This window comes from Macrotis lagotis, chromosome 7 (assembly GCF_037893015.1).
Source record: "Macrotis lagotis isolate mMagLag1 chromosome 7, bilby.v1.9.chrom.fasta, whole genome shotgun sequence".
Classification (NCBI taxonomy): Eukaryota; Metazoa; Chordata; class Mammalia; order Peramelemorphia; family Peramelidae; genus Macrotis; species Macrotis lagotis.
Genome location: NC_133664.1, coordinates 93,060,229 through 93,086,748, shown reverse-complemented (window position 1 = coordinate 93,086,748; position 26,520 = coordinate 93,060,229). Strand labels below are relative to the sequence as shown.

General features: G+C 33.8%; 1 protein-coding gene across 5 annotated transcripts in view; it reads left to right on the top strand.

Moving 5' to 3' along the window:
- Positions 1–26,520, top strand: part of LOC141492701 (polypeptide N-acetylgalactosaminyltransferase 11) — a 66,001-nt gene that overhangs the window by 5,439 nt on the left and 34,042 nt on the right. For 2 of the 5 annotated variants that reach the window (XR_012470039.1, XM_074193307.1), the window contains exons 2-3: positions 21,066–21,398; positions 26,256–26,379. Coding sequence is in view for 4 of the 5 variants with exons in the window: in XM_074193307.1 (XP_074049408.1) it covers positions 21,104–21,398; positions 26,256–26,379 (419 nt within the window). In the remaining variant the exon portion in view is untranslated. Of the gene's footprint in view, positions 1–10,152; positions 10,254–17,728; positions 17,784–21,065; positions 21,399–21,483; positions 21,593–26,255; positions 26,380–26,520 lie in introns of those variants that run through there. The other 3 variants (XM_074193309.1, XM_074193308.1, XM_074193310.1) reach the window with 3 other exon arrangements.

Below are 26,520 nucleotides of genomic sequence, written 5' to 3'. Positions count from 1 at the left end.
TTCTCTGCTGTACATTTAAAAATGCTACAATGACCCTTTTTGTTATTACTAGATATCCTCTCCTCCACAAATGATATCAAGAGATGAAAAAAGAAAGGACGAAAGAAAAACAAAAGACTTCTAACAAAAAACATAGTAGAACAAAACATATCCATAGCTTTGCCATGATTGTCTCATTCTGTATATTAAGTACGTCATCATCTCTGTGACAGGAGGCAGGTAGCATGCTTTCCCATTAGTTCTCTGGAATCATTGGTCAGAGTTCTTAAGGCTTTCAGAGTTATTTTTCTTTAAAATATCACTATTAAAACTGTTCTCCTGGTTGTGCTTCCTTCATTATACATCTGTTAGTACTTTTTTTTTTATGGCACATTGATATTCAGTTTCCCTTTTTAATAAGTCACATTTATACTATGATCTTTTTCTATGATTCAATTATAAAATATTTTAATAGATGGTTGAAATGTTTGTCTTCTTATAATTCATCATCTTCTGAATATTAATGTGTTTGATTTGCCAGAATTGGTATTTGCCAGAGTAGGCATTATATGGAAAGATTGCATGTGACATTGAAAAAATTGCTAGATAGAGAGATATGAGAGACCTGGCTCAAATCCTACCTCTGACTCTAGGTATGTGATCATAGTCTAGTCACTTTTAGGCATCTAGGTGGTACATGATTAGAGTTCTGAGCCTAGGTTAAAGAAGACCTGAGTTCATATTTAGCCTCAAATATTTACTAGCTGATCCTTGGCAGGTAACCTAATGCATGTGTGTGTGTCTCTCTCTCTGTCATCTGTAAAATGGGAATAATAATACCTACTTCCCAAGATTGATGTGAGGATAAAATGAAATAATATTTGTAAATCTCTTTACTGACCGTTAAATGCTTTATGAATGCTGTTATGATAATTTTTCTTATTATGTACTTTGAATCTCATTTTCCTCATTAATAAAATGGGGATAATAATAATTAAAAAATAATTATGACAGTACCCGTAGTACCAACCTCAAGGTGTTGTCTGAAAAAGTCCTTTGTAGATTTTAAAGTGCTATTTAAATTAATGGCAAGAGGAGTAAGCTATCAACTATGGAACTAAGAATATACAAAACAAAATTTTTGCTTCAGGAAACATTGCTATTTTTCTGGAGTAGCTATTGATAAATTGACTTTTAAGAGTCGTTGATAGTTGATCTAATTGTTTAACTTCTGAAAGTTAATTGGCCTTAAAGATCAGAGCTACAAAGAATAGACCTATTTATCTTTTTTGAATATTGCCTTCAAAGTTTATTTAATATCTTACCTGTAAGGTATCTGTGAGGAGTTGTCATTTCACATTAATTATACTAATAGAAACTGGCCAGTTTGTCCATAGAAAAAGACATCTTGGATGGGAACTAACATGGGAGCTCTGCATTGTTCAGAGGTATGGGAAAAGTGACCATCTCTGAGATTTTGGCCTTCTTTTTCATAGAATCCAGATTTTGAAGCATTGTTACCATTTAGCCTAGTTTTCTCCAACTGACAGTTCTGATCAGCAAAAGATCTAGTACCTATGTTGATTACTACTTCTCATAAATATGAACAAACAAGAGAACCCAAACTAAACTGACTCCTTTTTTTCCTTGAATCCTGGACCTCCAATCCTTGATTTTCTCTTCCTTCTAGATTCTTAGATCCCTTCCCCTGAGCCATTAAGGATTATCTTACTCTGGCAGTGGAGTTTGAGCAGGCCTTGGTAGAAACGTACATTTTTTTCTAGTCTGTGGCATATAACTCAGATGGGGAAACACTAATTATGGTTTGTTTCTCATGAATCCCATTTTATGAAGTGACAAATGATTCTTTCTCTGCTTTAATATTTTTAGTATAAAAAAAATCCCAAGATAATCTATTTTTGAACTGTGCAGAAAATTATTCTTTTCTCAAAACTTACATGATTTAGTATTTGTATCATTTATGTTGGTATTTAATCACATAGTAGCCACTTTTAATAAACTATTTTGGGACAGCTAGGTGGTATAGTAGATAAAACACCTGCCCTGGAGTCAGTAGGACCTGAATTCAAATGTGGCCTCAGATTACCTAGCTGTGTGACTTTGAGCAAGTCACTTAACCCCATTGCCTTGCAAAAACAAAAGCAAAAAGAAACTATTTCATGTTTTTCTACTTCTTGTCCCACCAAAAAGATTGGAAACTTTCTTTGAGGGTGGACATGAATGGACAGTACTTTTCTTTTAACCCTAATGTACTTATAAAATCTATGTTGTAATTTAAATGAAATCATATGAAATTCATAATTTTTTCATGTTTTATTGAAAACTAAGAAAACAGGCAGCATTGTGAGGTACATAGAATTGGAGACTTGCTGGATGCTAGCCCTGGAGTCAGGAGGACCTGAATTCAAATGTGACCTTAGACACTTGATAATTACCTAGCTGTGTGACCATTGCCTTGCAAAAATCAAAAACCAAGGGAAAAAAATTTGGAGACTTGGGTTCAAATTTCTCTTCTAACTCTTCCTACCACTGTTACTTGAACCTGACCTTTAACTCACTCTTTCTTAGATAACTTCTAGGATTTACCTAAATCATAAATAGGTTTGTAATCTGCATTTGTGGAGTAATCCCATGTGTGGAGTGAGAGTTCTGTTAAAAGTCATAGATCCTTTGAGAATTGAAAATAAAAATGTAAGGGACAGGGCTAGTGATTGGAACTTGTGACTTCATTAATACAAGGGGATATAAAAATAAAAGATATTAAAAATCATTTAAAAATAATTTTTAAAAGTTTACAACTATTTAATAAATTTTTTGGAAATCTTTCACTTCTTGTCTATTTGAGATATCATGGTGTAATGTTTAGAGAACACTGATCTATGACCCTCAGCAAGTCATCAAACCTCTTAATTCCCTAAGATACTTGACATTAATATTATATTATAGAAAATATGTCAACCTGCATTGGTAGAGGGAGTTTCTTTTTTATTTTTTTATATAAATATTTTATTTGTTTTCCAATTATATACAATAGTAGTATCTACCTATCAATTTTTTGGTAATGTTGTGAATTTTACACTTTCCCCCACCCCACACAGAAGTCATTCTGATAATCTTTACATTTTTTCAATGCTATACATTAATCAATATTGAATGTGTTGAGAGAAAAATCATATCCTTGAGGAAAAAATAAAATTTTGAGGTAGCAAAATTATGTAGTACATAATACAACTTTGTTTTTGAAATTGAAGGTCTTTGTTTAAACTCCACAATTCTTTCTCTGGATACACATGATATTCTCTGTCTCAGATACCTAAAATTGTCCCTGGATTATTGCACTGATGGAATGAGCAAGTCCATTAAGGTTGATCATCACCCCATGTTGCTGTTAGGGTGTACAATGTTCTTGTGGTTCTGCTCATCTCATTCAGCAACATTCATGCAAATCTTTCCAGGCTTCTCTGAAATCTCATCTGGTAGAGGGAGTTTCTTAAGGAACTGCCAAATATATGGCAAATATATCCTTTTCTCTTCTCAACAAGCCATCCTTGTAACAAAGATAAAAAAGAAAGAAGGAAAAAGTGGGATAAAAAAACTAATAATATTTTAAACATAATATTTTATCTTCAGAGTTCCCCATCTCTAAAGACAGAAGGGGGGGTTTAAAATAATTATAAATGAAAGAAAGTATCATTTTACCATCACCATCCAATATGTATTGCTATAGCACATGACCTTTCAACTTGTTTGGTTTAAAGGCAATTTAAATTTAACTCATCTTTTTGTTTTCAACACTTAAAAAAAAACTTTTCATTTTGTTCTTTAATAGTAAATTGTCTTTTTTTTTTTTTTGGCTCTCAATCTGTTATGCTGTGGGAAAGCCATCTGTTCAACTGAAGCACTCCAAAGTATATATTAGTAATGGAAAAAAAGAAGTTTTGAATTTTTGCATGATGGCAAAATTCAGATACCTTGTAAACATTATCAGTAATTTAGTAATATTTACTGAATAGGTGCTCTGTGGAGTAGAATAATTTGAAGTTATAAAGGCTATAGAAAACACGCTATAGGTGGAGAGAGCTCATGCACATGAAGAATACTTAAAGCAAAACCAAATGTGATTTAATTAGAGAAACTTTGATTAAGTACATTCTGCAAGCTGAGGATTTAAAATTAAAAATGAAAGAATGCCTGTTTTCAAGGTGCTTTTGTTGTACTGGGGGATGCAATGTGTACAGTTTTAAGGTGATTTGAAGAGGAAAGTGTACTAAGAATTGAGAGAAATCAGAAAGTCTTCTGAAAGAGGCTGTCACTGAGTTGAACTTTAAAGAAGGCAAGAATCAGAGATAAAATGCCCCCTTACCCCTTCCAAGATCTTCCCACCTTGGGTTCCAGATTCCCTAGTGGCTGTACCAGACAAATCAGACCCTGTCCTCCTTTGATTTTCACTGGAATAGAAAGAGTCACAAAGAAATAGCCAAATATGCATGGATTGAGAGTTCTGCACAAAAGATCCCATGACATTATCTTTTCTCTTAAACCCAGTGTCTTTCCTAGTCACCGACAGGTTCACAACATAGGATCATCCTTAATTCTTCACTAGCTCACCCCATATATCCAGTGAGCTGCCAAATCTTGTCATTTCTTCCTCCACAATTCTCCCATCAGTTACACCTGTCTTCTCAAACTGGCACTTTAGCTCACTTTGTAAATCCCTCCTTGCCTCTTGCTTGGATTATTGCAGTAGCAGCATGTACCTCCCTGCCTCAATTCCTTCCCTTCTTCAGGTTTTTTTTTTTTTTGCAAGGCAAACGGGGTTAAGTGGCTTGCCCAAGGCCACACAGCTAGGTAATTAAGTGTCTGAGACTGGATTTGAACCCAGGTACTCCTGACTCCAGGGCCGGTGCTTTATCCACTACACCACCCAGCCGCCCCTCCTTCCCTTCTTCTATCCACTTGTACAAAACTACAAAAGTGATTTTCCCTTAGAAAAAAAAGCCTGTCACTCCCTTTATTCAATAAACTCCAGTGGCTCAAATATTTCATCATTTTCTCATCATTATAAAAGTTCTATGTTTCCATAAGTTTTTTAAATAGAATATAATTAGTACACTAGAAATTATTCAAAATAAATCTTTCTGATGCTTGCTCAATTTTTTTTTTGATAGGGGTACCATGACCAAAAAAGCTTGGAAGCCACTCCTCTAAAGTTCAGGTTGTCTAAGGTTTGAATCACCCTAACTCCCCATTTATGCTCTCAAAGTGCTAAATCTGATGGCCTTTTCTCACTCTTAATTTCTTTTTTAAAAAATACTGTGAGCACCCCCATACTATATGATTGAAGTGCCTATCTGCCTGATACAATTAGAATCTGTCTTTCAAAGCTAATCTCCAAAGCAGAATTCTGCACCCACACAGGACTGTGACATGTCTCTAAAAGAGCCAGGGCAAGAGATTAGAGAGTCCCAAGAAAGTCAGTAATAGGTTTGTACATCACTCTCTTCCCCTATTAGCCCCCCACCCCCCACTCCATGCCTTTTAACAGCTGGCTTCCTATGGTCCTGTCATCAGTAAGAATTATCTACTAACAATCTTTAATATACCATTCTTTATTATTATTTATTATTTTGCCCATCACAATCATTTTTCTTCATAGCAACAGTTATCAGCTGTTTTTTTTTTTGTTTTTGTTTTTGCAAGGCGAATGGGGTTAAGTGGCTTGCCCAAGGCCACACAGCTAGGTAATTATTAAGTGTCTGAGACCGGATTTGAACCCAGGTACTCCTGACTCCAGGGCCCGTGCTCTATCCACTATGCCACCTAGCCGCCCCATATCAGCTGGTTTTTTAACCAACTTTTTTTTTTAAACTAGTCTCCTCATCTTTTTTCCAACTTCAAGAAGTCTATACCATATGGTAGAGGCAGTAAGAGTCCTTCTTGATGTCAGGTCTCTCATATCTCTGCATGTTTTTTGAGGCTTAATTAGACTATTTACAGCAGTAGTATTTGGTTCTTCTCCCTTCCTTTTTTTGGGGGGGGAAGGACATTGTTGAATAGATCTTCCATTGTGAATTTGAATTTTCTTTGAGATGCACCAGTAAGTGCTGTTAAGTCTCTAACAAGTTTGAAATATGCTGGTTAAGACTGATAACATTTGCATGTTTCTTTAAAGTAATATCATTTTTCTAAAATTATAGAATTAAAAAATGAAGAGAGCAATGAAAGATGTTTATATGTGTGTGGCAAGAAATCCAGCTTTCAACTGACAGAGAATTAGTAGTATAGAAACCAGTTTAATCTATTTCTATCTAGTTAAGGTCAAATATTCTGAGTCAGCCTACCATTAGTAGAAGCAAATACACACTATTGCTGTTACAAAATAAAACTATATAAAAATTATTGCTTGTTCCAGATAATTCATACAACTCTCAGTGTGTATGTATGGGTGGATATATATGTATATATGTATATATGTATATATATACATATATATGTATATATATATATATATATATCCTATAACTTCTCAGTTTTTCTGAATTGTTTTTATTCCACATGGCACAGTACTATTTTATTTTATCCAAAAACCACCATTCTCCCATCGATCCCATGTCCATGCATTCTGTGTTCCATACGTAGGATATGAACCTCTGGCTCTGAGGTCACCTCTCAAGCCATTGTACTACCTACCTCTCAGTCAATGCTTTCTAACTGGATAGGTGTATGATAAATGTTAACTCGGGGTGGCTAGGTGACGCAGTGGATAGAGCACCGGCCCTGGAGTCAGGAGTACCTGAGTTCAAATCCAGTCTCAGACACTTAATAATTACCCAGCTGTGTGGCCTTCTGCAAGCCACTTAACCCCATTGCCTTGCAAACAATCCTAAAGGATAAATGTTAACTCCATGTCACTTAAAGGTCAAAACAAAGTACAACATATAACTTTTACAGGTTCCATTGGGTTCATTGAAGAATATAGGTTATTGCCAGTCAGATTTTGTATGTACAATGACTGCAGAGAGTATGAAACCTACTGGGACTTCCACATTGGGGAACCACTCCCCTGGAGCTCCCTGGTCCACTGCTAGTCTTCCCTTTGCCTATAGGAGCGTTAGAATTTGTTTTAAGGGTTCCAGCTACATCTTTGACATCTTTGGTGATTTGAGGCTGGTCATTCTATTTATACAGAAACAAGGTCTCTGCTTCCAATGTCACTCCTTATCAAGGCCCTATTTTTTAAGAGTTCTCGAACTTTTAAGAGCATTAATTAGCGAGGGCATATGAGCTTAATACCAATTGGCCAAGAGTCTCATTCTGAGCTTCTGGACAGTCTTTTTGACTCATGTGATCGTCCTGTGGGACAACTCAGCCTTGATACATGTAAAGGACCCATAAGCAGCTTCAGTTGTAAGTATCTCTTGACTTCAGGGTGTGGGATGAATTGAGGAGGGCAAGTAGTCTGTCATAGATTATTTCTTGAATTGCCCCAAGGATGAGATTGTCTGTGACATTGAGGACTGATGTTTCTCTCACCATGGGTAATGTAATCAACTAGTGTATTAGTATTAACCTTGGCTGGCCTTGAAAAAAACAACTCCTATCTTAATGTGTGGGCAAGGACATTTGCAGAGGTTTCAAGAATAAAAAAACAAGCAAAATGACCCAGAATGACCTTTTGAAATTTTGACATGCAAGTTAATGGGGCTTCTAAGAGTTATCCTTTAAAGAAAACTATTAATACTTAATATATGACTGGAAAAGACTATAACAGACTTTTTTTTTTTTAGGTTTTTGCAAGGCAGTGGGGTTAAGTGGCTTGCCCAAGGCTACTCAGCTGGGTAATTATTAAGTGTCTGAAGTTGAATTTGAACTCAGGTACTCCTGACTTCAGGGGCAGTGCTCTATCCACTGTGCCTCCTAGCTGCCCCATAATAGATCATTCTTAACATAAAAAGTGAAAGAAGTCTCCAAAAATAAGGAGCTGCAGATTCAATCAGAATAGACAATGACTAATTAAGTAATAATTCTAGTAATAATACTGGGTTGATCCTATTCTTTTTTAATTTTATATATTTTTTTGAATTATAAAGATTTATTTATTTTGAGTTTTACAATTTTTCCCCTAATCTTACTTCCCTCCCCCACCCCCACAGAAGGCAATTTGCCAGTCTTTACATTGTTTCCATGGTATACATTGATCCAAATTGAATGTGATGAGAGAGAAATCATATCCTTAAGGAAGAAACAAAGTATAAGAGATAGCAAGATCAGAAAATATCAGTTTTTTCCCTAAATTAAAGGTAATAGTCCTTGGTCTTTGTTCAAACTCCACAGTTCTTTATCTGGATAGAGATGGTATTCTCCATTGCAGAGAGCCCCAAATTTTCCCTGATTGTTGCACTGACAGAATGAGCAAGTCTATCAAGGTTGATCATCACCCCTATGTTGCTGTTAGGATGTACAGTGTTTTTCTGGTTCTGCTCATTTCACTCAGCATCAGTTCATGCAAATCCCTCCAGGCTTCCCTGAATTCCTGTCCCTCCTAGTTTCTAATAGAATAGTGTTCCATGACATACATATACCACAGTTTGCTAAGCCATTCCCCAATTGAAGGACATTTACTTGATTTCCAATTCTTTGCCACCACAAACAGGGCTACTATGAATATTTTTGTACAAGTGATGTTTTTACCCTTTTTCATCATCTCTTCAGTGTATAGATCCAGTAGTGGTATTGCTGGATCAAAGGGTATGCACATTTTTGTTGCCCTTTGGGCATAGTTTCAAAGAGCTCTCCAGAAAGGTTGGATGAGTTCACAGTTCCAACAATAATGTAATAGTGTCCCAGATTTTCCACAACCCTTCCAACAATGACTTTCCTATTCTTAACCTCACTTCTAAAGGCAGAAATTTATCCATCTCATAGTGGAACCAGGAATATGGATCACAGAAGTAAAAATGAGACCTAAAAAAAAACAAAAACAAAAGTCACCTTGGACATAATTCCCCAGAACATATTTTCCAGAATTCATTCTGATTGGTTTTTTTAGAACTATACCCATATGTCAATATTACATTAAAAGGTTGCACCCATATATCCTGAGAAGGTGAATGACACAAAAAAAGCTTAATATATGACGAAAATATTTGTAGCAGCACTTTAAAAGTTTTAATTGATTTCTGTCATTTGATTAGCATTTTTATTTCTGAATATATCTCTGTCTCCTGACAGCTGATAGGTATCTGGTAGAGTAGTCCTTAGGGAGGCTGGACCTGGAGTCAAGACTCAAGATACTAACTGGCTGTGTAGCCTTGGGCAAGTCACTTGACCTCTTTGCCTCAGTTTCCTCAACAGTAAAAGGAGGATAACAATAGCATTCTTAGACTGGGATTGTGAGGATCAAACTATCAAATAGCATCCAGAAAAGTGTTTAGCACAGTGCCAGCCACAAACTATTATATAAATTCTAAGAGGCACTTTAAGCAGCCTAGCCAGTGCTTGTTCAGTGGGTCACCCCAGAGTGGGGGTGAGGCACCAAGGGACTGAGGAGCACTGGGGGATGAAAGAACTCAGGTTTAGGGTTTTTTTGAGGGGTGTACTTTCCATGTGCATTATTGTTATTTATATATGTTATTTTCCAGATTATTGATTCACTTCATAACAGCACTTTTTGTCACTTCAAAAAGCTAAATGTGTGTGTGTGTGTGTGTGTGTGTGTGTGTGTTCTGGGGGATGAATCTTTGATTGGGAAATGTCTGGATCAAGTTGTGGCATATAAATATATAGAATATTATCATATTGTAAGAGATAGACATTGAGAAAAACTTGGGAGTTAGTGCAGTTTAGGAAACAGCTGAATAAACAGTATGTTCGATAACTTTGATAATGGAAACAATAACACTCATCTGAAAGCCTTCATAAAACCATCACATTTTTTAACTTGTAAAATATTGACTCTGGCAGTATTTTCTTTTCTGTTCTTTTTATTTTCTTCTGGCTGCCTTTTCTTAGGTTTTCCAGAGCAGGTAAGGTATGAGAGGAAACTAACTTCTATCATCACCTGAGAGTTCATAGGGAGGAGGAGCAGCAGTGCCTCTGGTAGAAATCAACTCTTATGCTGCTTCCATTCATGACTTAAAGGGCTCAAGTCCTAAGGAATAGCTAGCTTTTTTACTTCAAGAACTGAAGATTGATTTAAGGAGAGTTTGATGCACAGAGTATACTTAAGAAAAAAACAACTCTAAGCATAAAAGGTAAATAACTAACCTTAAAAATTAGATATTTTAAACTTAAAAAAATTTACTCAAAAGGAAAATGAAAACCAGATGCAAATGTTTATCCCAAGTGCTTATAGAACAGTAGTGTTTCATTAGTTTTGAAATGAACGATTGTAAAATAGAGGACTTCAGTTATGATGATAATTCCTGAGAAAAGTATACTTGTTTTAGAGCAGACATTCTTAACCTGTTTTTCACAGCTCCTCTACTCTTAACGGGTGAGTAGAGATTTCAGGGAGTCTGAAGTTGGTAGGGGGAAAAAAGGTCTTTATTTTCACTAACCTCTATCTGAAATTTAGAATTTGCTTCATTGACTTAAAAACATTATTCTGAGATGGGATCTATATAGAACATAGGGGACTTTAAGTTAAAGTTAAAGGGAAAGTCTTTGAAAAATGAGTGGAACTACAAAACATTTTAATTTTCAGGTTTTAAAACTCATTTGGTTACTCTTTGGTATGGAATTAGGGTGTTTTTTTAATTTCCTAGGAAAAAATAAAATATCTCTTAGGTTTTCAATTCATTTAAAAATTTTTAATTAGATATAAATTAGTGTTTGTATTTTCAGTTGATTTGATTTGAAGTGTAAATAATTGAAGTAGATTTGAATTTAAATAGAAAATAGTATTGATTCTATGAAGAGAGTTTGAAAAAGCAATCAGAGAATAAGGGAGGAAAGCATCTAATGTTTTTATAACTTTGTTTTTATAACTTTTTTGGTTTAACAGCTTCTGATTAAGAAAGATGTTGGAATTTCATGAACAGCTTAGAGAAATAGAACACATAGGAAACGATAGGGTAAGTTAGGGTCTTGGATGGATTAATTCTCAAAATGATTGTACTCCAAATCAATATGATATTATTGAATTACTTTTGGACATTGCCATGCTTTAGGACATGTCCCACTTTAGGACATGCCTTATTTTTTTCTCAGTTGTATTCTGAATTGTTGTTTAAACTGAGTAGGAGCTTGTAGGATTTGTTACCTTATCTTCAAAGTAGTTTAGATAAAATCATATGCCTTTAATAATCCTTCATTCTAACAATGACAATAGCAATTATGCAATTTTGATATTCTTTTATTTTTAGCAGAATAAAAAAATTATATTATTAACTTGGTGTTATCTTATGTTTTCATGCATTAAGATTTGATAATTTAGTAATCGTGTTGAAATCTTAAAATTGTGATTGTGTATATTTTTGTACAAACTGCTTCCTGATTTCCCGAATTAGTATAGTAATATAGTTCATTTCCCAAAGCTTACTCATTGTCAATTAGGCATGTATTTTTGAGAAGTTTTGAGAGTAGTGATGTATTCAGTATTTTCCATCTTCTTTAGTCTTTGGAAGATTTATGAGACTACCGACTACAGAGGGCTAGCCTTTGAGTATGGGAGACCAGGAGTTCAACCTGTGACCTTGTCTTCATTAGCATGCTGTCAGGCTCCAGCTGAGCTAGCAAGACTCTTTTATGCTCTTTAAAGGCAGTGAGTTTTTATTGTTTTTATGTGTGTTTTTTAATTATACTATTATTATTATCTGTTAGCTTAGAGAAGCTATTTCAATGAAATCTCTTATCAATTGGGAAAAATCAGTGCCTATCAGATGTGGACCTTTGTGCCATAATTGAGGTGTGATATTCCAGGAATTGGTGAAGAGGAGTTATATTATGAAAATATCATTACACATTAAGTTAAATAATGTCAGATTTGTCAAGAAACCCAAAATACTGGCCCTATTGAAAATACTAACATTTAAGAAGATTTTACATTTAATAGGATAAAAATAGCTTGCAAGCTTGCCATTACCCATAGACAGACCTGCTAAACAATGTCCTAGAAACTGCAATATTTATAGAGGTAGATTTTTAGGTATTAAATATATATGTCCTTTACTTAAATCTTTCCTTCTGCTAGACTTATCCTTAGCTCCCTGATCTGTATAAAATATAGTTTGTCTTGAATGTTTTGGGATTATCTGTTAACCTATCTTGCTAGGCTCTTTTTTTATAGCCTCTTTTTTAAAAGGAAAACTGCAAGGAACAACCTATTTTCTGTGATCTGAATTACTTCACATAGTTTGTAGAGTTCTAAAATTTCTTGTAAAATTCTATCATTATAACGAAGCTTCATTCTCTAGAGGTTTCATTAATTGTGGCTTCATTGTAGACTTTGGGACATGATTAATTTGTTCCATCTACTTGTATCAACCTTGCCTCATGTATATGTATATTTATCCCATATAACTTATTTGTTCCCCTTGAAATTTTCTCTAAAATATGTGCTGTAAATTTGAGGAACCACATGAGACTGAATTTCTGGTTAAGAATTAAGAAGAGTTCTTTAATTTGTCATAATTATTAAAAGTTTTCAGCAGGGATTAAAACTTATTACTACTATTTGCTGTATGTTAAATGGAACAGGAGGGAAGTAGAAATATTAGATTACATATTCTTCATGAAGAATCAAGATTACATGGCATTTATATAACTGCTAGCATTATATAGAAAATGCTAGGTTTTTCTGATGTGTTGAAGATGTGACATGGTTAACAATTTTTCTGTGTCCAAAATGAGTATCATTTAATAACTCTTATCAGTCTTTTCTGGATGTTGTTTGAAAAATTGGGAAATTTCTTTAGAATTTGTTCACTTATGTATTATTGATGTATTATATAGTATTGATTTAAGACTAGTTTAGTATCATAAACATATTCTGATTGAAATATGTAATCATCAGTGAAACAAATGGTGAATTTAAGAGAAATTTGTTTAAAGATAGTGAGTTTATTTAATGTCTTCATAAATAGAAATTTTAATCATTTTCTCTTTTGGGGAAGGGAGAAAGAAAAGGTTACCATTTTCATTGCACGTTGCTACATTGATTATAGAATGTTACTTTTAACTCCAAATGGTAAGCTTTCATGGGAACTAATGTTAGAATTTTTTTTGACTGATCGTGGGCTTCTTCTTTAACTGGGAGGAGAAATACTGGTATATGCATTAAAAGAAACTGATATTAGTAATGTCTTCAGATGAAGGAAAAAATCTTCCACTGTTTTTTTTAAGCCATTGGAAGATTATTTATACCAAAGGGTTTCACCAAATAAAGTGTCTTTGCAACAATGATCAGAGGGAGGTTGTAAAGAATAGGATCATGTAGTCAAGGTGTTCTGGATTATTGATTTATGCTTGCATTTATGAAAATGGAGCAGTGCATATTAAAAACATAAGAAACAATAGAGAATTTTTGAATTAGATTATGTTTCATTACATATTGCATTATTTTATTTATTTCTTGAACCTCTAGGTTTTATGGTCAGCTGATCAGAGAATCAGAGATTTAAAGCAGAAGTCATCCACTACAACCACATGCATTTTCTGATAAAGGAAACTTGAGAAATTAAGAGATTAATCTAAGGTCATACACAGAGAATAAGTGCCTGAGTTAAGATTTGAATTCAGGGGACACTAAGAACCATTCTTTCTTTTTAAAGTAAAATTTAATCGATATCTTTTGTTTAAACATTGTCAAAATTTTTCTCAATATTCCTCCCCCTTTCCCATCTATGAGAGCTGACACATATAACAAATAATACTAAAAATTTTCCCCTCATTTTATTTTATTTTTGAATATTTTATTTTCTTCCAATTTCATGTAAAAACAGTTTTTAACATTTATTTTAAAACTTTTTGAGTACCAAATTTTCTCCCTCTCTTTCCTTCCCCATTCTAGAGAAAGTAAGCAATTTGATAGAGGGTATACATGTGCAATCTTGTAAAACATATTTCTATATTACTAATGTTGTGAAAGAAAAACAAACATTGGCCAAAAAAACTCCCTGAAACACACTCACACAAAATAAATTGAAAAATGGTACGCTTTGAGCAGCATTCAGATTTTATTAGTAATTTCTCTGGAAGTAGATAGCATTTTCCATCATGAGTTCCTTCAATTGTCTTGGATCATTTTCTTTGAAATTGTCTTGGATCATTATTTTGCTGAAAAAGTGAAGTCATTCACAATTGATCATCATATGATAATTGCTTTTACTGAGTTCAGTAGTCTCCTGATTCTGCTCACTTTACTTTCCATGAGTTCATGTAACTCTTTCCAGGTTTTTTTGAAATCATCTTGCTTTTCATTTCTCATAACACAATAGGATTCCATTACATTCATATTTGAAGTTTTCCTTATTCTTTCACTAGTTGGTGGACAGCTCCTCTATTTCTAGTTCTTTGACACACACACACACACAAAAGAGCTGCTATAAATATTCTTTGTAGGTCCTCCTTCTCCTTTTCTTCTTTATTTTTTTTTTTATGTCTTTGGGATATAGACCCTAGTAGTGGCATTGTTGGATCAAAGGGTATTTGCCATTTTATAACCCTTTGGGCATAGTTCCCAATTGTTCCCCAGAATAGTTGGATCAGTTCACAACTCCACCAACAATGCATTAGTGTCCCAGTTTTCTCACATCCCCTCCTACATTGATCATTTTCCTTTTTTGTTAGATAATCTAATAGGTGTGAGGTGTGACTTCAGAGTTGTTTTAATAAATTTTAAGTGATTTAGAGCACTTTTTCATATGACTATAGATAGCTTTGTTTCTTTGTCTGAAAATTTTCTATTCACATCCTTTGACCATTTATCATTTGAGGAATTTGTATATATAATTTGTATTCTTACTAATTTAACTTGCTGTAAAAAAATTTACCCTCAGCTTTCTACTTTCCTTTTAATCTTAACTGAATTTGTTTTGTTTGTTCAAAACCTTTTAATTAATATGATCAAAATGATCCATTTTATATATTGTAAAATTCTCTTTTATTTATTCATAAATTCTTCCCTTTTCCATAGATCTGACAGATAAATCATTTCCTTTCGCTCCTAATTTATTTATGCTATCACCTTTTATGTCTGAATGATGTACCTGTTTTTACCTTTTCTTGGTATATACAGTGTAAGATGTTGGTCCAAATCCAGTTTTTGCTATGGTTTTCTGTTTTCCCAGAAGTTTTTATCAGATTAGTGAGTTCTTGTCCCAAAACCTTGGGTCTTTGGGTTTATCAAACACTGAAATACTACTGTTATTTAGTACTGTGTTTTGTGTACCTAATCTATTTCACTGATCCATCTCTTTATTTCTTAGCTAGTATTAGACTGTTTTGATGATTACAGTTTTCTAATATACCAATGTATCAAAAAGTCTGGTGCAACTAGGTCACCTTCCTTCACATTTTAAAAAAATTAGTTCCTTTGATATTCTTGACCTTTTGTTGTTCTGGGTGAATTTTATTTTGCTTTTTTTTTCTAGATCTGAAAAATAATTTTTTGCCATTTTGGTATGGTACTGAATAATAATTTATGTATAAGGCAAATTAACTTAGGTAGAATTGTCATTTTTATTATTTTGATTTGGGTTACCCATGAGCATTTGATATTTCTACAGTTGTAGAGATGTGTCTAGTTGTGTGAAAAGTATTTTGTAATGGTGTTTGTATATTACCTGAATTCATCTTGGCAGGTAGATTCACAAATATATTATATTGTCTACAGTTATTTTAATGGAATTTCTCCATCTCTTGCTCCTGGACTTTGTTGGTAATACATAATAAAAATACTGATGATTTATGTGTTTTAAAAAAATCCTGCAACTTTGCTCACATTTTAATTATTTAAACTCATTTTTTAGTTGGTTCTCCTATTATACCATCATATCATCTGCAGGTGATATGTTTCATTTTCTCATGGCTTATTCACATTCTTTCAATTTTTTCCTCTCTTAGTGCTGTAGATAACACTCTTAGTATAATATTGAATAATACTGGTGATAATGGGCATTCTTACTACATCTTTGATCTTATTGGAAAGATTTCTAACTTTATCCCTAAACAGATAATATTTGCTGATGGTTTTAGACAGATACTACTTAGCATTTTTCAATTGTCCTCTAGTATTACCTTAAATTATATTGCTGTGATCATTTTTAATATTGTTTTTCCTATATGCTTTACACAATTTGCATCAATTCTTGCTAGTCTTAAGTTTCTCAGAATTCCTTTGTGTTCCTCATTCTTATGGTATACTATTTCACTATTATTTAATACTATAATTTGTTCCGCCTTGCCTCAGTTTTATGCAGAAAGTTATATTTTTGGTTTGAGACTTTTGTTTTCATCATTGACCTCTTTGTTATAGATATAAATTCTCTAATGAGAGTTTTAACAGTTCAGTAACTTTTCTTGAAAATTTTATATTTTTCTTATTATTAGTGATATACAGCATTTTATGTGTTTTTGAAAGACTATTCTTGTTTTGAAAACCATTATTATCATTTGATTATTATAGTTTTTGTTGTCTTTTTATTGATCTTGTAATTTTATTATTGTATTAAAACACAAATTTGTCAATTCTTTTTATATTTTGTGCAGCTAAATAATTATGCAATAATTTTAGTGCAAAATAGACTAAAAGAGAATAAGATGGGTACAAAATGCTATGTGAATTTAGAGAAGGAAAAGAACATTAGGTGGGGTGGGAGAGGAGAATTAAGAAAGGTGTATTGCAGGGGTTATTTGGTATTTGAATTAGTTGTAATATAAGGAGATTAAGGGCACTATGGGGTATGGAAGTCAGAGGAGCATCAGATTTTGCAACAGGTGGGCAGTTTTGTTTTTGGTTTTGGTTTTTTTTTTAAGTTTTTGCAAGGCAAATGGGGTTAAGTGGCTTGCCCAAGGCCACACAGCTAGGTAATTATTAAGTGTCTGAGACCGGATTTGAACCCAGGTACTCCTGACTCCAAGGCTGGCGCTTTATCCACTATGCCACCTAGCCACCCCGAGGTGGGCAGTTTTTAGGAAGGATGAGTCATGCTGTGGGGCTTTAGGAAAAGCAGTGACAACTTAGGGTCACTCATGGCACTGAGGCTTATAGGATCTATAGGTCCAGAACCAGACTGGACCTTAGGATCATCTAGTCTAATGACCTTTTTTACCCCTCACCTGAGGAGACTGAATTCTGGAGAGCCCAGGGCACTTGTTGGAGACCTCCTGAGTAGTAAGAAGTGGGGCTGGGAGTCCTTTGATTCCTCATTGCTGGGGCTGCTTCAATTCTCTGGCAGAGCAGAGCCCATCATGAGGCAAGCTTTGTGATAAAGAAAGAGCTTCCAATTCAGATCTGAGAGTAACAAAGAATGTTTCACCTTTTCTAGAATCTTACTATCAGGGAGAAGTAGGAATATAAATCTGTTAGAGAAAGTAGCTTTTGATTTGGATTTCAATAGATATCATACAATTATACTACCTATAATAATGAATTAATGGACCAATTATTAATTGAAAGCAAGTTTATTTTTTATTTATTTCATATTATTTTATTTATTTATTATTTATTTTATTTTATTTAAACAATGAGAGTTAAAAAGGAATTCTTGGAATGATTTTGTCCATTTTTCAGATGAAGGAACCATGGCCCAGAGATGCTTAAAGGATCGTACAAGTAACAGGTAGTACATCCAACCTTCAACTCCAGTCCTTGCTCCCTGTGGCCATGTAGGACCAGGCTTGCTTGACTCACTTAGACCAAAGAATGTGGTCAGTTGGGAAAATGGTGGAGGAAGACAGAAGTTACCCAACTTGGGCTACATTCCTCCTGAGCAGGGCAGGTCATTTAGATATTTATAGTATCATTCAAGGGCTATATTTAGTCAAACACTTAATTGGCCCCTAAAAACCTTCTAGATTTACTAATTTCACTGTGGTTGCCTTGGCAACACCAGACCTATATGCCAGCCCTAGGTTCCCACCCCAGCTCTAGAGAATGCAGAATCACCAGGTTTGGGGCTTGCAGTAATGAAAATAAGTGAATTTATGCCAAGCTCCTAAGTACCAGTCAAAGGGGCAACAAGAAGATTCAACAGAAAGAATTCCTCCTACAGAGGCTCTCTAAGCCCTTTTGTACTCTTGAAAGATTTAGAGGAATAAGCCTTCCCAGAGCCTTTTCATCAACATTGGTCCAAGCCTTGGGCTTTTCCTTTTCTACCTTGCTGGAAGCAATCAACAATTAAGTACTTTTTTATTTTCAGGCACTGTCGAAAATGGCCTGTAATACATTGTTATATTTCCTTACATCTCTTTGAAAAAACTGCTTCAGAACCAAGTGTTAGTCCATAAATATTTAAGGTTCATTATAATGAATTAATATTTTATAGAACCATATTATCATAAAACTTAGAAGTGGAAGGGATCTTAAGAATCCTTCAGTTCCCCTCCTTCTCTTTAGAGAAGTAAAGACAAAGTGATTTGCCCAGTCTTGCAGAGTGAGGATTTGAACTCAGAGCCTCTGAGTCTACTGTTCCACACTGTAGCCCCCATTTTAATAAAATATGACTTAAAAGTACAAATTTATCAAATAAATTAGGATGAATATTTTCATTATATAAACATTGTTTTACTTTTAAAAAGAATGTTTTTAATAGTTCATAGAAGATTATACCCAGATTATACCTGGAAACAAACAAAAGACATTTTTCAAATTCTCCCATAAACCATTAGGAAAGTAGTTTGATATGTGCATAACTTTTTAGGAAAATGATTCCAGTCTATTTCTCTATTGTATTCCTGACAATTGAGTTTTCAGGGTCAGGGTGAAAAATATTACTACTTAACATTTTTTAGTTATTGAAATCAAATCATGAGTCTTCTCTCACTCAAGTTCAGAGGCAAATTGAGATAATTAATTTTATTTGATATCCACTTCATTTGTATTTGCCTTTTACTTTGACAATGGTATGTTAAGATTAACAATTACCTTTTTTTGCAAAAACTGCCTTGAATTATGATAAAAGAATGGTTTCCATGGTGTTTCACAATGACAGATATCTGCCATGTAGCATTGATAATTTTTCCAAAAGCAAACAAACAAATAAAAAAAATCCCAACCCCACCTAATTCAAACAATTTGGTAGGAGTTACAAATTGCTGTTTAAAATTGTATTTTAGACAGAATTTTGCCTAGTTTCTCATTTTTAATAGAATTTAATCTTTAGATTATTGAAGCATTTTGAAAAATCTCTGATCTCTTGATTCTTTCCTAGTTGTGCTTTTAGCAAAGTCAATTTTTGTTAGTTTGAATTTAGTATGGACTCAGGTAAATGTCAGTACCTTAGTCCCTTTCAAATCTTGTAGCCCTGGTTCTCTTTATTTAGCCTTAACAGCCCCATTTTTCTGCCTTGAAAATGTTTGTTAATTTTATACCGTTGATATTTTTCTTTGCATGAACAAGTTTTAATTTAAATAGTGTTGACATTGATATGTCATTTCCTTCATTGATGCTTGATTTTATAACTTTATTATAGTCATTTCAAACTGCACCTCCAATTTCACCTTTAAAGCTCCTTTCAATTGGCAGGGATAGTGATACTTGATCATTTTGTACTGGCAAACAAGTCGGAGGTTGGCATTTAATTTTTGCTTCTCTGTGGACTTGTATTGTAAATCTAATGCAGAATAGTTTCATATTTTTCAAACTGAGGCTTACTGAATTCTGATGTTATTGTGAGGTTCTAATTATTGTTTTAAAATAAGTCTCTCAGAAATTGTGAACTTATCTTGGAGGGTGTGCTGTGCTGTATCTTTATGTGTCAGTCACTTATCTGAGTCTCTGGCCCTCATTTTTAAGCTAATGTAAATTTTAAATATCATTTAAGATATAGAGGGGAAAAAAGGAGTCCTATCTAATAGGCTATCCAACACAGACTGACTGCATCTTAACTTGTTTTATTGGGTTACCTCTAAAGCAAATGCTTCTTAAATTAATATTTTTTCTAATGATGTACAAATGGTCTGAGTTAAAAAATTATAAATAGTACAGAAAGTTTTAAATAAGTTTATAAGCGGGGGACAAACTGATATTTTACAAATTGATTAGAAACTAGGACTTTTCATTCATATTGCTGAATATTAGAATGATTGAGCTGAAAGAAAATTTAATTGTGATTATTTATTTTTCAGATGATGAAGGATTGACTTGCACAAGCATAGACAGATAATGAGTAGTACCTAGTTTTCCTAATTCTTGGTGCAATGCCCATTGCAAATACACCAAGCTGCTGCTTCTGTTTTTAGTGGCAGATGTGGAATATTTTAGTAAGGACTGTTTATTGCCAAATTGGAATATTTGGAGATGACAAGCTCAATTGAGATATTCCTTATAAACTATTTTTTAAACCTCAAATTTGTATAAATTTTAGCTGTTTTTAACAAGATCCACAGGTGAAAAAAAAATTTAGAATCACAGGATTTTGGAGAGTTGTGAGATCGCTAGTTGTACTTATTTATTATTGTATTGTATTTCTATTTGTAAAAAATGGTATGCAGAAAAAATTATCAAACTATAAATCGAGCAAAAATGAGGAACTGTACTTCTTAATTCAGATCAGTGAACAACTTCACTGACCTTAATTAAGGTCACTTAATTTCACTGACCTTAATTAAGCACCAGCAAATTTGTCTGTAATTTTTATTAAAACTTTTTTTCATTAAAGCTGTCTCGAGATCACCTTATAGGTTTTATTTTATTGAGTGTGCATCATAGTGCTGAGTAAACAGTCTTAAGAATACATGCTACTTGTTAAAGATTTTGGTTATATAAGATACTTTTATTATTATATCTTAAGTCTTATTTCCAAAGGGCTGGGGTTTTTTTTTAAAGCACTGAATGAGAGTTTAGTAAATGATTTACAAGTTCAGTGAAGTGTTTAATACAAGTTCACTTTACTTTTTTTCAGAATGTTGAACATGGACCTTCAAGAATGCTAAATCTACAATGGGAAGTGTCACACTTCGCTATTTCTGCTATGGGTGCCTTTTTACATCAGTGACCTGGACAGTTCTGCTCTTTATTTATTTCAACTTTAGTGAAGTGACTCAGCCTTTTAAGAATGTGCCCATCAAGGGGTCTAAACCCCATGGGCCATTGCCCAAGAAATTCTATCCTCGTTTTACTCGAGGCCCAAGTCGCCTCTTAGAGCCACAGTCAAAAGTCAAGCAGATTGGATCCATTTTAGAAAATCATGTTGAAGATGTAGGCAGAGTCGACAATGAACTCTCTCCTGAAATGGGTAAGTAGGGTTCATTTTTAGCTTGATGTTGCTTAGGGGTTGTTATTTCTCAGGATAAATATGAATTTCATTGCTTATATTCTAGGATTACAGGATCACAGATTTTGAACTAGAAGGGACCTTAGAGGTCACTTGATCCACCCTCTCATTTCACAAGGGGCCCAGAGAAGTGAGATGACTTGTTCAAGGTTACAGTAAGTGTCAGAACCTAGGACTTCCTTCTTACTCCAACTTCAGTGCTCTTATGAATTGCATTGTGAAATTTTTTATGGATTTTTAGAGTCACTGACAAAAATCTTAGGACCCTACTGGTCAACAGACCCTTACTTGGCAGAATATGAAACTGTTTTATCCATCTTAATGCTGTCAGTCCACTGGGGAATACTAATTTAATGCCGGTTTCAGCATTTGAGGTTAGAATTTATGAGATTTCATTGGTCATTCCAATCAAAAGTAAAAAGTAAGCTTAAAAAGAATACTTTTTTTCCCCCTGTGATGTGGCTGTGATTCTGTGATTTATATAGAGATTTAACAAATTTAAGAAACATGTGTTGAGTTCTCTTCTGGCAGAGGTATTTTATAAAAAGTATGGAAGAACTGAGAAGAAATCTAGAGAAGAAAACTAAAAATTCGAAGAGTTGGAAAAAAAGGGAAACTGAAGTAAAATGAAAGGAACTCAAATTATTTGAATGAGGAGGAAAGACAAAGGGGTTGAGAGGTGAATTAATAACTCTCTAATATTAGAAAAAGGAAAATGGACTAAGAGCAGAAAAAGAGGATTGATTATATACTTATGTGTGTATGAAATATTTTTCTTTAAACTGAGAGGCAGCAGGATGCATTGGATAATTGTAAAAGCCTCTATTTAAAATCTACCTCTCAACACCTTCAGACTGAATGATTTCTTATAAAGGAGTTTGTGGAATTGCATTAGAAAGCACTTGAATCACAATAAGATCATATAAGTTTTTTAAAATTTTTTTTGAGTTTTACAATTTTGCCCCCAATCTTACTTCCCTCCCCTGCTCCACAGAAAACAATCTTTCAGTCTTTACTTTGTTTCCATGTTGTACATTGATCCAAATTGAGTGCAATGGGAGAGAAATCATATCCTTAAGGAAGAGACAAGAAGTCTAAGAGGTAACAAGAAGATCATATAAGTTTTATCCCCATTTTACAGATGAGGAAACAGAGGCTTAGAGAAATGAAATCATTGTGTATTGATACACACGTATGTGTTTGTGTATGTATATATTTTCAAATTTGTCTCTCTATATATATGTATAAGAGAAAAAGAGAGATGGAGAAAGGTCAACTACCAGCAGAGACAGAGATAAAGAGAATAGAATCAGCGCCCTTCATTTGCAAGCCAATTTTATGGTTCATTATTTTAGTCAAGATCTAATAACTCAACAGAGAGTTGAGGTATATATTGAGTGCTGATCCTTTGGTTTTACCTGAATTCAGAGCCCTCTTTTGATACTTAATGGATGTCTGCCTCAGGCAATTCAGTAGGAAGGAATCTCCCCTTCTAGTTAAATCACAGATTCTAGTCCCACTCATTTTCCCAAACTACTCAGGAAAGGATCTGGGGAATATTAATGGAAAACTTTATTATACTTTAATACCAAAGAAAACAGAATCATCAAAGTCAGAAATAAAAAGTAAACAGATGGTAGAGCCTTAATTAGGATTGGATTTAATATTTTAGGATGAATTTTGTATTTGGCCTTAAAAGAGTCCAAGGAAGAATAATGATAAATAAACTAAAGTACAAAATTGGTGGGAGGGAGAAAATGGTGTAATTGAAAACAAATGCCATCTGTTAAGGGGAAATGTTTATTTCTTTAAAATAATTAAAAGGCACAAATGAAGGATGGTGGTAGTTAAAGATTTGTTGGTGTTTCTAGATTTGTCATTTCAGCTGGAATCTGTGACATGTGACAGAGATGTTAATAATTTCTCAGAAACTTTATTGGTGTGACTTTTTATTATAACATAGACAAATAAAACTTGCTCTGACTAAATTGGAGCACAAAGAATGTTCCTGTGATTTATAACAATTGAAGACAAGTTGCTGAATAAGACCATAATCATTAGAGAAATAGAAGACAAGAGTTGTGAAAAGAAAGGTTAACAAAGGACATGAAATTACAGCAAAACTTTTAACTAGAATTCAACTGATCTGAATCTTTATAGTGTTCTTTTTAAATTCTAATTTTATTAGAATATCAATTTAAGAAAACAAGCTGATTCCTGAAGTTTATTTTGTAAAATAACATGTCCTTAGATTAATATAGAAATTCATTGCATTCTCATTGATTTTCCTGCAACTTAGGCTCTAGGATTGTAGAATGAGCATAAGACTTAGAAACTTGAAATACTTGGAAAATCTTACATTTTCAAAGAAAGATTAAATTAAGTAAATTACCTGGGATTTGTGTTAACACATTTTTTTAAGGTTTTTTTTTTTCAAGGCAAATGGGGTTAAGTGGCTTGCCCAAGGCCACACAGCTAGGTAATTATTAAGTGTCTGAGGTCGGATTTGAATTCAGGTACTCCTGACTCCAGGGCCGGTGCTCTAGCCACTGTGCCACCTAGCAGCCCCATATTAACACATTTAAAAAAAGATTTTTCAACAGTAAGAGTTCAAATAAGGTTCAGGTTTTCTGGTTTACCTTTAGTTAATTAGAAAGTGAAATTAACCACCACTGCTGGGCCATATTGGTGAGATTTTACTGTATTTTGTTTTGAGAAAAGAAGACTGAGAATTCACTTATGATGGTTTCCTTCTATTAATATGTTGAACATCCAAGCTCAGGGATATATAATCCTTCAACTACTAAGCATTAGTCAGTTCCTAATTAGAGTATTGTGTTCAGGTTTGTTTCATTGTATTTTAGAGGGGTTGTATACCAACTGAAGGTCTCTGGAAAACATAAGAAAACATGAGGAAAGGTTAAGAGGTTGAGATGTTTTGGTTTGAAGAAGAGTAAAAGACTGATTTTAAAGAATTTTAAAACAAGTATGGCTAGTTTTTCCCTTCTTTCGCTAAAAAAAATGTGCTATTGATGCTGTTTTCTTTTTTCAACATCACTATTACTTCCCTATGAGGCAACTGGTGGCAATGTAGATAGATCTCTGAGTCTGTAATTAGGAAGACCTGCTTTCAAGTTGAATTTCCAACACTTGCTAACTGTGTGGCCTTGGGCAAGTTACTTAACTTTTTTTGCCTCAGTTTACTTTACTGTAAAGTGGGGATAAAAATAGCACCTACCTTGCAGGGTATACCAATAAGATGGTATACCAATAAGATGATATTTGTAAAGCATTTAGCACAGTGAAATAGTAATTGCTATTCAAGTACTTATTCCCTTCCCTTCCCCCTTCCCCATGACACCCATTCTTTTTGTAACAAATAGAGATGGGCCAAACAAAACAGGTCAGTAAGTTGACCATGTCTGAAAATATTTGTTTTATTCTGTATGATCAAATCTATGTTCATTCTGTACTCCTAAGCTCCCTACTTTCCTTCTGAAAAGGCTCAGGTCAGACTTCACCCTCAGTTTCCCAGACTAATGATTCTTTGCTACATTGATTAGCATTCTGATTTTTTTTTTTTTTGGCAAGGCAATGGGGTTAAGTGGCTTGCCCAAGGCCACACAGCTAGGTCATTATTAAGTATCTGAGACCGGATTTGAACTCAGGTACTCCTGAGTCCAGAGATGGTGCCCTATCCACTGTGCCACCTAGCTGCCCCTAGTATTCTGATTTTACAGTGTTGCTTTCCCTATTACTGTGATCCTGTTACAAACTGTTAGCCTATTTCTGTTCATTTTTCTCTGTCTCGCTTCATACATGTTTTTAACTGTGACAATTATCTAAAAAGTATTATACCTCTTTAAATTACATAATATTTTATCAGGTATATAGAAAAACATATGAATTTGTCTAAGACTGAAATTAGAGAAATTGAAAATCACATCAGCATCTGGTTCTTAAGAGTGACCTGAACATTAGGTAGAAATTTTAGCCAAGGAAATCTTGATGTCCCTAGAAACTCTATGACATCATAACTAAATAAATGTAGTTGGGCAGCTAGGTGGTACAGTGGATAGAACACTGGCCCTGGAGTCAGGAGTTCAAATTTGGCTTCAGACATGTAATAATTGCCTAGGTGTGACCTTGGACAAGTCACTTGACCCTGTTGCTGTAAATAAATAAAAAAAATTTTTAAAATGTGGTCAATGATTTTATATATTGTTTTATATGCGAGGTTGTGTGCTGTTGAGGATAGGGAGTTTTCCTTGGAGTCAGGAAGACCTGGATTCAAGTCCTCTCTTTTGGTAGATGCTAACTGGGTGACTGGACGAATTTTACTGCTCTGGGCAACTCTTTAAGCCTGTATATGTCAAGAAGTTGCTCAACTTGTTAGGAGAGAAAATTTCCTCATCTGGAAGTTCTCCACATATTATTGAAAACAGGTGCAATCCCTATCTCTATCTCTATTTCTGATTTTATATTTCAGAAAAAAATGGTTTACTTGGTGATCAGAAGGTTTGTCTTTCAGAGATGATCAGATATTTTAAGAAAAAGACTGGTAAACAGGTGGTGGTTATGTTTATATGTCACTGAATAACTTGCTGGACAAATTAGAATTTTAAGATTTTTCTTCTAACTTTATCTTTTTTTAAAAAAAATTTTTTTTAATTTATCTTTTTGAAACTGAAGTAGCTTATTTAGCTTATATGCTTAGTTATAATGAAATGAATTAATTTTCCTGTTATAATTTTTGGTCTGTTAGAGAGTTATCCTTTCTAGTCATGATATACTGACTTTAACTTCTTTCTGTTACAGGTATGATTTTTAATGAAAGAGATCAGGAATTGAGAGACTTGGGTTATCAGAAGCACGCCTTTAATTTACTTATCAGTAACCGCTTGGGCTACCATAGAGATGTGCCAGATACAAGGAATGCAGAGTATGTTTGTCATACTAATTTCTGTTACTACAATTTTATATTTTGCTTTAGTGTCCATCTTAAGATGCCATGAAAATAGTATTAAAATGTGTCAGTTTATCCAACTATATTAGTTGCTTCTTGAGATATTTCCAGACCTAT